This window comes from Leptodactylus fuscus, unplaced genomic scaffold (genome assembly GCF_031893055.1).
Source record: "Leptodactylus fuscus isolate aLepFus1 unplaced genomic scaffold, aLepFus1.hap2 HAP2_SCAFFOLD_133, whole genome shotgun sequence".
Classification (NCBI taxonomy): domain Eukaryota; kingdom Metazoa; phylum Chordata; class Amphibia; order Anura; family Leptodactylidae; genus Leptodactylus; species Leptodactylus fuscus.
The window spans coordinates 126,919-141,173 of NW_027440155.1; the positions used below are offsets into that span (position 1 = coordinate 126,919).

The 14,255-nt window shown below is 45.1% G+C and overlaps 1 protein-coding gene across 1 annotated transcript in view; it reads right to left on the reverse strand.

Annotated features, from left to right (window-relative positions):
* LOC142187076 (alpha-2-macroglobulin-like protein 1) overlaps nt 1–14,255 on the reverse strand; it is a 114,220-nt gene that overhangs the window by 2,999 nt on the left and 96,966 nt on the right. The window contains exons 27-34 of the mRNA XM_075261440.1: nt 10,503–10,577; nt 10,208–10,370; nt 9,367–9,578; nt 9,007–9,222; nt 8,802–8,911; nt 5,326–5,416; nt 5,084–5,152; nt 2,964–3,066 (exon numbers count right to left, since the gene is read on the reverse strand). Of these exons, the coding sequence (XP_075117541.1) occupies nt 2,964–3,066; nt 5,084–5,152; nt 5,326–5,416; nt 8,802–8,911; nt 9,007–9,222; nt 9,367–9,578; nt 10,208–10,370; nt 10,503–10,577 (1,039 nt within the window). The remainder of the gene's footprint in view (nt 1–2,963; nt 3,067–5,083; nt 5,153–5,325; nt 5,417–8,801; nt 8,912–9,006; nt 9,223–9,366; nt 9,579–10,207; nt 10,371–10,502; nt 10,578–14,255) is intronic.

The window sequence follows — 14,255 nt, forward strand, 5'->3', positions numbered from 1 at the left end:
CTGTATCATCTGTATGTAGTGAGCTCCTCCTAGTGGTGACTGTATAATCTGTATGTAGTGAGCTCCCCCTAGTGGTGACTGTATCATCTGTATGTAGTGAGCTCCTCCTAGTGGTGACTGTATAATCTGTATGTAGTGAGCTCCTCCTAGTGGTGACTGTATAATCTGTATGTAGTGAGCTCCCTCTAGTGGTGACTGTATAATCTGTATGTAGTGAGCTCCCCCTAGTGGTGACTGTATAATCTGTATGTAGTGAGCTCCCTCTAGTGGTGACTGTATAATCTGTATGTAGTGAGCTCCCCCTAGTGGTGACTGTATAATCTGTATGTAGTGAGCTCCCTCTAGTGGTGACTGTATAATCTGTATGTAGTGAGCTCCCTCTAGTGGTGACTGTATAATCTGTATGTAGTGAGCTCCCTCTAGTGGTGACTGTATAATCTGTATGTAGTGAGCTCCCTCTAGTGGTGACTGTATAATCTGTATGTAGTGAGCTCCCTCTAGTGGTGACTGTATAATCTGTATGTAGTGAGCTCCCTCTAGTGGTGACTGTATAATCTGTATGTAGTGAGCTCCCCCTAGTGGTGACTGTATAATCTGTATGTAGTGAGCTCCTCCTAGTGGTGACTGTATAATCTGTATGTAGTGAGCTCCTCCTAGTGGTGACTGTATAATCTGTATGTAGTGAGCTCCTCCTAGTGGTGACTGTATAATCTGTATGTAGTGAGCTCCTCCTAGTGGTGACTGTATCATCTGTATGTAGTGAGCTCCCCCTAGTGGTGACTGTATAATCTGTATGTAGTGAGCTCCCTCTAGTGGTGACTGTATAATCTGTATGTAGTGAGCTCCCCCTAGTGGTGACTGTATAATCTGTATGTAGTGAGCTCCTCCTAGTGGTGACTGTATCATCTGTATGTAGTGAGCTCCTCCTAGTGGTGACTGTATAATCTGTATGTAGTGAGCTCCCCCTAGTGGTGACTGTATCATCTGTATGTAGTGAGCTCCTCCTAGTGGTGACTGTATAATCTGTATGTAGTGAGCTCCCCCTAGTGGTGACTGTATAATTTCTATGTAGTGAGCTCCCTCTAGTGGTCACTGTATAATCTGTATGTAGTGAGCTCCCTCTAGTGGTGACTGTATAATCTGTATGTAGTGAGCTCCCTCTAGTGGTGACTGTATAATCTGTATGTAGTGAGCTCCCTCTAGTGGTGACTGTATAATCTGTATGTAGTGAGCTCCCTCTAGTGGTGACTGTATAATCTGTATGTAGTGAGCTCCCTCTAGTGGTGACTGTATAATCTGTATGTAGTGAGCTCCCTCTAGTGGTGACTGTATAATCTGTATGTAGTGAGCTCCCCCTAGTGGTGACTGTATAATCTGTATGTAGTGAGCTCCCTCTAGTGGTGACTGTATAATCTGTATGTAGTGAGCTCGTCCTAGTGGTGACTGTATAATCTGTATGTAGTGAGCTCCTCCTAGTGGTGACTGTATAATCTGTATGTAGTGAGCTCCCCCTAGTGGTGACTGTATAATCTGTATGTAGTGAGCTCCCCCTAGTGGTGACTGTATAATCTGTATGTAGTGAGCTCCCCCTAGTGGTGACTGTATAATCTGTATGTAGTGAGCTCCTCCTAGTGGTGACTGTATAATCTGTATGTAGTGAGCTCGTCCTAGTGGTGACTGTATAATCTGTATGTAGTGAGCTCCCCCTAGTGGTGACTGTATAATCTGTATGTAGTGAGCTCCCTCTAGTGGTGACTGTATAATCTGTATGTAGTGAGCTCCTCCTAGTGGTGACTGTATAATCTGTATGTAGTGAGCTCCTCCTAGTGGTGACTGTATAATCTGTATGTAGTGAGCTCCCTCTAGTGGTGACTGTATAATCTGTATGTAGTGAGCTCCCCCTAGTGGTGACTGTATAATCTGTATGTAGTGAGCTCCCCCTAGTGGTGACTGTATAATCTGTATGTAGTGAGCTCCCTCTAGTGGTGACTGTATAATCTGTATGTAGTGAGCTCCCTCTAGTGGTGACTGTATAATCTGTATGTAGTGAGCTCCTCCTAGTGGTGACTGTATAATCTGTATGTAGTGAGCTCCCCCTAGTGGTGACTGTATAATCTGTATGTAGTGAGCTCCCCCTAGTGGTGACTGTATAATCTGTATGTAGTGGGCTCCTCCTAGTGGTGACTGTATAATCTGTATGTAGTGAGCTCCCCCTAGTGGTGACTGTATAATCTGTATGTAGTGGGCTCCTCCTAGTGGTGACTGTATAATCTGTATGTAGTGAGCTCCCCCTAGTGGTGACTGTATAATCTGTATGTAGTGGGCTCCTCCTAGTGGTGACTGTATAGACCTGTATGTAGTAAGCTCCTGAGCTCCCCCTAGTGGTGACTGTATAATCTGTATGTAGTGGCTCCTCCTAGTGGTGACTGTATAATCTGTATGTAGTGGCTCCTCCTAGTGGTGACTGTATAATCTGTATGTAGTGAGCTCCCCCTAGTGGTGACTGTATAATCTGTATGTAGTGGCTCCTCCTAGTGGTGACTGTATAATCTGTATGTAGTGAGCTCCTCCTAGTGGTGACTGTATAATCTGTATGTAGTGAGCTCCCCCTAGTGGTGACTGTATAATCTGTATGTAGTGAGCTCCCCCTAGTGGTGACTGTATAATCTGTATGTAGTGGCTCCTCCTAGTGGTTTTCTGCTCTGAGGCTCCTCCATTGTGCTGTTCTGAACCCACTAGGAGTATGAGTTGTTGACCTGGATTAGTTTGGGCCTAGTTTGAGGGTTAGGGCATATACTGTATACTGTCAGGCCCCTGGCTCAGTTTTGTCTGGCCTTGTTCCTGGGTAATGAGCACTTGGGTCAGTAATGAAGTGAACCAATCTGAGTCCAGAGTGTGGCCCCTCTGAGCTGTCACCTCGGAGCCCCCTCTGTCCTGACACTGTCTCTGCCGCTTTATGTTACCTGTAATGTAGTAGTCATAGATTTTAGCGTTGGCTGGTTTTCGGCCGCTCACTGGGACAGTCTCCTCAGCCTGAAGCTTCAGGGTCTGAGACACAGACGTGACCTAAGAAGACAAGGAGAGAACCCAGATTATTGTAGATTATAGAACAATCAGATTATGTTATAGGAAAGAACTCTAACTGATAGAATTGTATATGACAACAAGGTAATAGTAATGGTATATAGTAGTATGTTATATGATAGTATATGATACAGTAGTATATGATGGTATATAGTAGTATTATATGATGGTATATGATACAGTAGTATATGATGGTATATAGTAGTATTATATGATGGTATATGATACAGTAGTATATGATGGTATATAGTAGTATATTATATGATACAGTAGTATATGATGGTATATAGTAGTATATTGTATGATGGTATATGATACAGTAGTATATGATGGTATATAGTAGTATTATATGATGGTATATGATACAGTAGTATATGATGGTATATAGTAGTATATTATATGATGGTATATGATACAGTAGTATATGATGGTATATAGTAGTATTATATGATGGTATATGATACAGTAGTATATGATGGTATATAGTAGTATTATATGATGGTATATGATACAGTAGTATATGATGGTATATAGTAGTATATTATATGATACAGTAGTATATGATGGTATATAGTAGTATATTGTATGATGGTATATGATACAGTAGTATATGATGGTATATAGTAGTATTATATGATGGTATATGATACAGTAGTATATGATGGTATATAGTAGTATATTATATGATGGTATATGATACAGTAGTATATGATGGTATATAGTAGTATATTATATGATACAGTAGTATATGATGGTATATAGTAGTATATTGTATGATGGTATATGATACAGTAGTATATGATGGTATATAGTAGTATATTATATGATACAGTAGTATATGATGGTATATAGTAGTATATTGTATGATGGTATATGATACAGTAGTATATGATGGTATATAGTAGTATTATATGATGGTATATGATACAGTAGTATATGATGGTATATAGTAGTATTATATGATGGTATATGATACAGTAGTATATGATGGTATATAGTAGTATATTATATGTTGGAATATGATACAGTAGTATATGATGGTATATAGTAGTATATTATATGATGGTATATGATACAGTAGTATATGATGGTATATAGTAGTATTATATGATGGTATATGATACAGTAGTATATGATGGTATATAGTAGTATATTATATGATACAGTAGTATATGATGGTATATAGTAGTATGTTATATGATAGTATATGATACAGTAGTATATGATACAGTAGTATATGATGGTATATAGTAGTATATTATATGATACAGTAGTATATGATGGTATATAGTAGTATATTGTATGATGGTATATGATACAGTAGTATATGATACAGTAGTATATGATGGTATATAGTAGTATGTTATATGATAGTATATGATACAGTAGTATATGATACAGTAGTATATGATGGTATATAGTAGTATGTTATATGATAGTATATGATACAGTAGTATATGATGGTATATAGTAGTATATTTTTTTTGTCTAAAATAAATAAATCCATGCAGGTAATGTGAGACTTGTCACTAATCACTATTGTATCTGTGGTGAAATAAAAGGTCTGGAACAAAGCTAAAGGTAACTGTAACTACCAGAACAAGTACTAATACTAAGAATAAAAACGGTGGTGGCAACAGCAACACAACTTGTGGTCCTGGCAGCCCCTCCAGTAGCCGTTGTGTTGCGGTACACCCCGAGGATAAAGATGACGTTTTTGAAAGCAGTGAAATACAAATGTTGAGTCAGAGTTCAGTGTGTTAGTAGCGGCAGGGGGCGCGCTATTGGTTGCCATACTGGTAGTGGCAAATCTGTTGTCAGCTGTGCGGAATCCTGTTGTCAGCTGTATCCCTGCTGTTAATCGTGTGACATCACTGCTGTGTGTGTGTATATATATATTCCTACATGAGATATTCTGTATGCATGCTGTATCTTTAATCCTGAAGACAAGGTGGAGTTTCCCTTTAAGACTCGGTGGTCCCTGCCGCCGTCCTCTCACCTCCTCCACATAGATGAGGACGCCGTCCTCCTTCTTCTCCACTCTCTTCACCTGACGACTCTTCTTCAGCTGAAAAACGTGACAAATGATTGTACAATGTGGCAGAACACCCCACCTCACTGACAACTCCGTCCCCAGGATTAGCCCATGACAACCCCCTGGTCCTCCAGACGGGACAGTGACCTCCAGGCAGGGGAGGAGGAGGAGGAGTCAGGAATTGGAGAAGCTTCTCATGAACTTACAGCAGCAATGGACTCCTCAAGGATCTGGTAGCCAGACAACATGTCTATCTCCACAATGACCATGTTAGTAGCCAACCTGTGTCCAACATACCTGCAGGAAGAGAGGAGACGGACTGAAGGAGATGGTGCCTGCAGCTCTGGATGTGATTGGAGGAGACTACGTGATGTAACAGTACTATTGTGCCTGCAGCTCTGGATGTGATTGGAGGAGACTACGTGATGTAACAGTGCTATTGTGCCTGCAGCTCTGGATGTGATTGGAGGAGACTACGTGATGTAACAGTACTATTGTGCCTGCAGCTCTGGATGTGATTGGAGGAGACTACGTGATGTAACAGTACTATTGTGCCTGCAGCTCTGGATGTGATTGGAGGAGACTACGTGATCTCACGGTACTATTGTGCCTGCAGCTCTGGATGTGATTGGAGGAGACTACGTGATCTCACGGTACTATTGTGCCTGCAGCTCTGGATGTGATTGGAGGAGACTACGTGATGTAACAGTACTATTGTGCCTGCAGCTCTGGATGTGATTGGAGGAGACTACGTGATGTAACAGTACTATTGTGCCTGCAGCTCTGGATGTGATTGGAGGAGACTACGTGATCTCACGGTACTATTGTGCCTGCAGCTCTGGATGTGATTGGAGGAGACTACGTGATGTAACAGTACTATTGTGCCTGCAGCTCTGGATGTGATTGGAGGAGACTACGTGATGTAACAGTACTATTGTGCCTGCAGCTCTGGATGTGATTGGAGGAGACTACGTGATCTCACGGTACTATTGTGCCTGCAGCTCTGGATGTGATTGGAGGAGACTACGTGATCTCACGGTACTATTGTGCCTGCAGCTCTGGGTGTGATTGGAGGAGACTACGTGATGTAACAGTGCTATTGTGCCTGCAGCTCTGGATGTGATTGGAGGAGACTACGTGATGTAACAGTACTATTGTGCCTGCAGCTCTGGATGTGATTGGAGGAGACTACGTGATGTAACAGTACTATTGTGCCTGCAGCTCTGGATGTGATTGGAGGAGACTACGTGATCTCACGGTACTATTGTGCCTGCAGCTCTGGATGTGATTGGAGGAGACTACGTGATCTCACGGTACTATTGTGCCTGCAGCTCTGGATGTGATTGGAGGAGACTACGTGATCTCACGGTACTATTGTGCCTGCAGCTCTGGATGTGATTGGAGGAGACTACGTGATGTAACAGTGCTATTGTGCCTGCAGCTCTGGATGTGATTGGAGGAGACTACGTGATGTAACAGTACTATTGTGCCTGCAGCTCTGGATGTGATTGGAGGAGACTACGTGATGTAACAGTGCTATTGTGCCTGCAGCTCTGGATGTGATTGGAGGAGACTACGTGATGTAACAGTACTATTGTGCCTGCAGCTCTGGATGTGATTGGAGGAGACTACGTGATGTAACAGTACTATTGTGCCTGCAGCTCTGGATGTGATTGGAGGAGACTACGTGATGTAACAGTACTATTGTGCCTGCAGCTCTGGATGTGATTGGAGGAGACTACGTGATCTCACGGTACTATTGTGCCTGCAGCTCTGGATGTGATTGGAGGAGACTACGTGATGTAACGGTACTATTGTGCCTGCAGCTCTGGATGTGATTGGAGGAGACTACGTGATCTCACGGTACTATTGTGCCTGCAGCTCTGGATGTGATTGGAGGAGACTACGTGATCTCACGGTACTATTGTGCCTGCAGCTCTGGATGTGATTGGAGGAGACTACGTGATCTCACGGTACTATTGTGCCTGAAGCTCTGGATGTGATTGGAGGAGACTACGTGATCTCACGGTACTATTGTGCCTGCAGCTCTGGATGTGATTGGAGGAGACTACGTGATGTAACAGTGCTATTGTGCCTGCAGCTCTGGATGTGATTGGAGGAGACTACGTGATGTAACGGTACTATTGTGCCTGCAGCTCTGGATGTGATTGGAGGAGACTACATGATCTCACAGTACTATTGTGCCTGCAGCTCTGGATGTGATTGGAGGAGACTACGTGATCTCACGGTACTATTGTGCCTGAAGCTCTGGATGTGATTGGAGGAGACTACGTGATCTCACGGTACTATTGTGCCTGCAGCTCTGGATGTGATTGGAGGAGACTACGTGATGTAACAGTGCTATTGTGCCTGCAGCTCTGGATGTGATTGGAGGAGACTACGTGATGTAACAGTACTATTGTGCCTGCAGCTCTGGATGTGATTGGAGGAGACTACGTGATGTAACAGTACTATTGTGCCTGCAGCTCTGGATGTGATTGGAGGAGACTACGTGATCTCACGGTACTATTGTGCCTGAAGCTCTGGATGTGATTGGAGGAGACTACGTGATCTCACGGTACTATTGTGCCTGCAGCTCTGGATGTGATTGGAGGAGACTACGTGATGTAACAGTGCTATTGTGCCTGCAGCTCTGGATGTGATTGGAGGAGACTACGTGATGTAACGGTACTATTGTGCCTGCAGCTCTGGATGTGATTGGAGGAGACTACATGATCTCACGGTACTATTGTGCCTGCAGCTCTGGATGTGATTGGAGGAGACTACGTGATGTAACAGTGCTATTGTGCCTGCAGCTCTGGATGTGATTGGAGGAGACTACGTGATGTAACAGTACTATTGTGCCTGCAGCTCTGGATGTGATTGGAGGAGACTACGTGATGTAACAGTGCTATTGTGCCTGCAGCTCTGGATGTGATTGGAGGAGACTACGTGATGTAACAGTACTATTGTGCCTGCAGCTCTGGATGTGATTGGAGGAGACTACGTGATGTAACAGTACTATTGTGCCTGCAGCTCTGGATGTGATTGGAGGAGACTACGTGATCTCACGGTACTATTGTGCCTGCAGCTCTGGATGTGATTGGAGGAGACTACGTGATCTCACGGTACTATTGTGCCTGCAGCTCTGGATGTGATTGGAGGAGACTACGTGATCTCACGGTACTATTGTGCCTGAAGCTCTGGATGTGATTGGAGGAGACTACGTGATCTCACGGTACTATTGTGCCTGCAGCTCTGGATGTGATTGGAGGAGACTACGTGATGTAACAGTACTATTGTGCCTGCAGCTCTGGATGTGATTGGAGGAGACTACGTGATGTAACAGTACTATTGTGCCTGCAGCTCTGGATGTGATTGGAGGAGACTACGTGATGTAACAGTACTATTGTGCCCGCAGCTCTGGATGTGATTGGAGGAGACTACGTGATGTAACAGTGCTATTGTGCCTGCAGCTCTGGATGTGATTGGAGGAGACTACGTGATGTAACAGTACTATTGTGCCCGCAGCTCTGGATGTGATTGGAGGAGACTACGTGATGTAACGGTACTATTGTGCCTGCAGCTCTGGATGTGATTGGAGGAGACTACGTGATGTAACTGTACTATTGTGCCTGCAGCTCTGGATGTGATTGGAGGAGACTACATCTACATCTCTCACCTAAACTCCACCGATATCTCCATGAGGTCACTTTTCACACACTGAGGATTCACCGACAGCTGAAAAGTATCTTCTCTGGCTTCAGGGAGAACATTATAGCGCTGAACACCCTGTGCAAAGAAAGATGGCAGGAAGGTGAGCGTGCAGCCATGAAGAGGAGACATAATCCACATGTGCAGAGCCCCGGACACCGCGTCCTCCATACCTGTGCAATCACCGTGCCCTTTCCACATACGGTCACCTCGTACTCGCCGCAGACTTCAGGGAGCGGCACCTTCTGCATGAGCAGGCGGTTGTTCAGGTCCACTTGGAAGCGATGGTGGAAGCCTTTCTCCGTGGTGACATCTACTGTCACAGATCCTGAAGAACTGCTGGTAAGACCGGCAAACTTGGCCAAAGCTTGAAGGGCCACCACCGTGTCCTGAGGGCCAAAGAGAGATGTCAAGATGGAGGATGAATAGAACCGACCAATGAAGAGAGAGAGGCCAAAAGCCCCACAGGAAGGATCATGGCGGGAGCTCGAGCGTCACCTTCTCCCGACTGGCCAGGCGTCGCGGCTACGTACCTGCGTGGAGCAGAAGCCGCCATTCGGGTTCTGTTGCTTAGATAACCAGCGGACGATTGCTGCCATATCGCCAAGATCCTTCTTCGTTCTATTTTCACAAGACGCCAGGCTCAGGAGGACGTAGGACGTCATCTCCACATCCACCGAATTCGGCTTAGACCAATAGGATTGGGGCTGAGGTTTGGTCTCCTGGGTCCAGAACAATAAACCACCTGCAAAGGAAAGGGTCAATGACACGGAAGGATTTCATTAGATACACGGATGATACAGGTAACACAGAAGTAGATACACGGATGATACAGGTTATACTGCAGCAGATACACGGACGAAACATGTAATACAGAAGTAGATACACGGACGATACATGTAACACAGAAGTAGATACACGGACGATACATGTAACACAGAAGTAGATACACGGACGATACATGTAACACAGAAGTAGATACACGGACGATACATGTAACACAGAAGTAGATACACGGACGATACATGTAACACAGAAGTAGATACACGGACGATACATGTAACACAGAAGTAGACACACGGACAATACAGGTTACACTGCAGCAGATACACGGATGATACAGGTTATACTGCAGTAACTTTATAGGTGTCCCTGCAATGACTTGCTAATCTTTGGCTTTGTATCATTGCTTGGCTTTATTCAGGCTGTGTTCACACTGTGCTTTATTATTTGCCTCTCTCTTTGCAGTCCTTTGTAGATTTTTCTCTGCATTTTAGCGGAGTTGCACATTTCCCACTTGCCGGCCATTACAGATCTCATGTATAGTGACAGGTATCAGACATTGCTGCGTTTTGCAGAGGATTTGTCCTTTACCTGCTTTCGTGGCCTTTTCATGCAGTTTCTGCAGCGTGGCGGCTCGGCTCTCCTCACGCTTTGCCAGTGTGTACGCGTACGCCTTCAGTGCCAGCTTGTAGATGGAGGCGACGTCCAGGGGCTCCTTCTCAATACACTCCAGAGCCTTCACCACAATAGGATCCTACAGCAGACAGCGAAGGGTTAAAGAGCATGCCATAAGGGGTGCAGATTAAGGGACACCTCGAGGGGGGGCGAGACCCGACACAGGAGAGCCTGCAAATATATCGCCTCCATATACAGCGGCGTCACTTACACTGGGGTCTGTGCCGGACTCCAACATGGAAGCTGCAACATAAGACGTCAGGGAAACCTCATCATTCACACCGCCCTGAGGGAAGAAAGGAGGAAAAACGTGAAAAATCTCCCAAGAGTGAGGAAGGAAGCCCCGGACACAGCATAGTGTATAATACAAGGAGACGGACTATACAGGACTATGGGGGGTAATCTCAGATTATAGTCTACACCTGCCTCAGGTATTACTACTATACAGATGTCTGACTGTCACCTGCAGCCCCGGACACAGCATAGTGTATAATACAAGGGGACGGACTATACAGGACCATGGGGGGTAATCTCAGATTATAGATTACACCTGTCTCAGGTATTACTACTATACAGAGGTCTGACCGTCACCTGCAGCCCCGGACACAGCATAGTGTATAATACAAGGAGACGGACTATACAGGACCATGGGGGGTAATCTCAGATTATAGATTACACCTGCCTCAGGTATTACTACTATACAGATGTCTGACTGTCACCTGCAGCCCCGGACACAGCATAGTGTATAATACAAGGAGACGGACTATACAGGACCATGGGGGGTAATCTCAGATTATAGATTACACCTGTCTCAGGTATTACTACTATACAGAGGTCTGACCGTCACCTGCAGCCCCGGACACAGCATAGTGTATAATACAAGGAGACAGACTATACAGGACCATGGGGGGTAATCTCAGATTATAGTCTACACCTGCCTCAGGTATTACTTCTATACAGATGTCTGACTGTCACCTGCAGCCCCGGACACAGCATAGTGTATAATACAAGGAGACGGACTATACAGGACCATGGGGGGTAATCTCAGATTATAGATTACACCTGCCTCAGCTATTACTACTATACAGATGTCTGACTGTCACCTGCAGCCCCGGACACAGCATAGTGTATAATACAAGGAGACGGACTATACAGGACCATGGGGGGTAATCTCAGATTATAGATTACACCTGCCTCAGGTATTACTACTATACAGATGTCTGACTGTCACCTGCAGCCCCGGACACAGCATAGTGTATAATACAAGGAGACGGACTATACAGGACCATGGGGGGTAATCTCAGATTATAGATTACACCTGTCTCAGGTATTACTACTATACAGAGGTCTGACTGTCACCTGCAGCCCCGGACACAGCATAGTGCATAATACAAGGAGACGGACTATACAGGACCATGGGGGATAATCTCAGATTATAGATTACACCTGCCTCAGGTATTACTACTATACAGAGGTCTGACTGTCACCTGCAGCCCCGGACACAGCATAGTGTATAATACAAGGAGACAGACTATACAGGACCATGGGGGGTAATCTCAGATTATAGATTACACCTGCCTCAGGTATTACTACTATACAGATGTCTGACTGTCACCTGCAGCCCCGGACACAGCATAGTGTATAATACAAGGAGACGGACTATACAGGACCATGGGGGGTAATCTCAGATTATAGATTACACCTGCCTCAGGTATTACTACTATACAGATGTCTGACCGTCACCTGCAGCCCTGGACACAGCATAGTGTATAATACAAGGAGACAGACTATACAGGACCATGGGGGGTAATCTCAGATTATAGTCTACACCTGCCTCAGGTATTACTACTATACAGATGTCTGACTGTCACCTGCAGCCCCGGACACAGCATAGTGTATAATACAAGGAGACGGACTATACAGGACCATGGGGGGTAATCTCAGATTATAGATTACACCTGCCTCAGGTATTACTACTATACAGATGTCTGACTGTCACCTGCAGCCCCGGACACAGCATAGTGTATAATACAAGGGGACGGACTATACAGGACTATGGGGGGTAATCTCAGATTATAGATTACACCTGCCTCAGCTATTACTACTATACAGATGTCTGACTGTCACCTGCAGCCCCGGACACAGCATAGTGTATAATACAAGGAGACGGACTATACAGGACCATGGGGGGTAATCTCAGATTATAGATTACACCTGCCTCAGGTATTACTACTATACAGATGTCTGACTGTCACCTGCAGCCCCGGACACAGCATAGTGTATAATACAAGGGGACGGACTATACAGGACTATGGGGGGTAATCTCAGATTATAGATTACACCTGCCTCAGGTATTACTTCTATACAGAGGTCTGACTGTCACCTGCAGCCCCGGACACAGCATAGTGTATAATACAAGGAGACAGACTATACAGGACCATGGGGGGTAATCTCAGATTATAGATTACACCTGCCTCAGGTATTACTACTATACAGAGGTCTGACCGTCACCTGCAGCCCCGGACACAGCATAGTGTATAATACAAGGGGACGGACTATACAGGACCATGGGGGGTAATCTCAGATTATAGATTACACCTGCCTCAGGTATTACTTCTATACAGATGTCTGACTGTCACCTGCAGCCCCGGACACAGCATAGTGTATAATACAAGGAGACGGACTATACAGGACCATGGGGGGTAATCTCAGATTATAGATTACACCTGCCTCAGGTATTACTACTATACAGATGTCTGACTGTCACCTGCAGCCCCGGACACAGCATAGTGTATAATACAAGGAGACGGACTATACAGGACCATGGGGGGTAATCTCAGATTATAGATTACACCTGCCTCAGGTATTACTTCTATACAGAGGTCTGACTGTCACCTGCAGCCCCGGACACAGCATAGTGTATAATACAAGGAGACAGACTATACAGGACCATGGGGGGTAATCTCAGATTATAGATTACACCTGCCTCAGGTATTACTACTATACAGATGTCTGACTGTCACCTGCAGCCCCGGACACAGCATAGTGTATAATACAAGGAGACGGACTATACAGGACCATGGGGGGTAATCTCAGATTATAGATTACACCTGCCTCAGGTATTACTTCTATACAGAGGTCTGACTGTCACCTGCAGCCCCGGACACAGCATAGTGTATAATACAAGGAGACAGACTATACAGGACCATGGGGGGTAATCTCAGATTATAGATTACACCTGCCTCAGGTATTACTTCTATACAGATGTCTGACTGTCACCTGCAGCCCCGGACACAGCATAGTGTATAATACAAGGAGACAGACTATACAGGACCATGGGGGGTAATCTCAGATTATAGATTACACCTGCCTCAGGTATTACTACTATACAGAGGTCTGACCGTCACCTGCAGCCCCGGACACAGCATAGTGTATAATACAAGGGGACGGACTATTCAGGACCATGGGGGGTAATCTCAGATTATAGATTACACCTGCCTCAGGTATTACTTCTATACAGAGGTCTGACTGTCACCTGCAGCCCCGGACACAGCATAGTGTATAATACAAGGAGACAGACTATACAGGACCATGGGGGGTAATCTCAGATTATAGATTACACCTGCCTCAGGTATTACTACTATACAGATGTCTGACTGTCACCTGCAGCCCCGGACACAGCATAGTGTATAATACAAGGGGACGGACTATACAGGACCATGGGGGGTAATCTCAGATTATAGATTACACCTGCCTCAGGTATTACTTCTATACAGAGGTCTGACCGTCACCTGCAGCCCCGGACACAGCATAGTGTATAATACAAGGGGACGGACTATACAGGACCATGGGGGGTAATCTCAGATTATAGATTACACCTGCCTCAGGTATTACTACTATACAGAGGTCTGACCTTCACATGCCGCTCCCTAAGGAAGCCCCGGACACAGCATAGTGTATAATA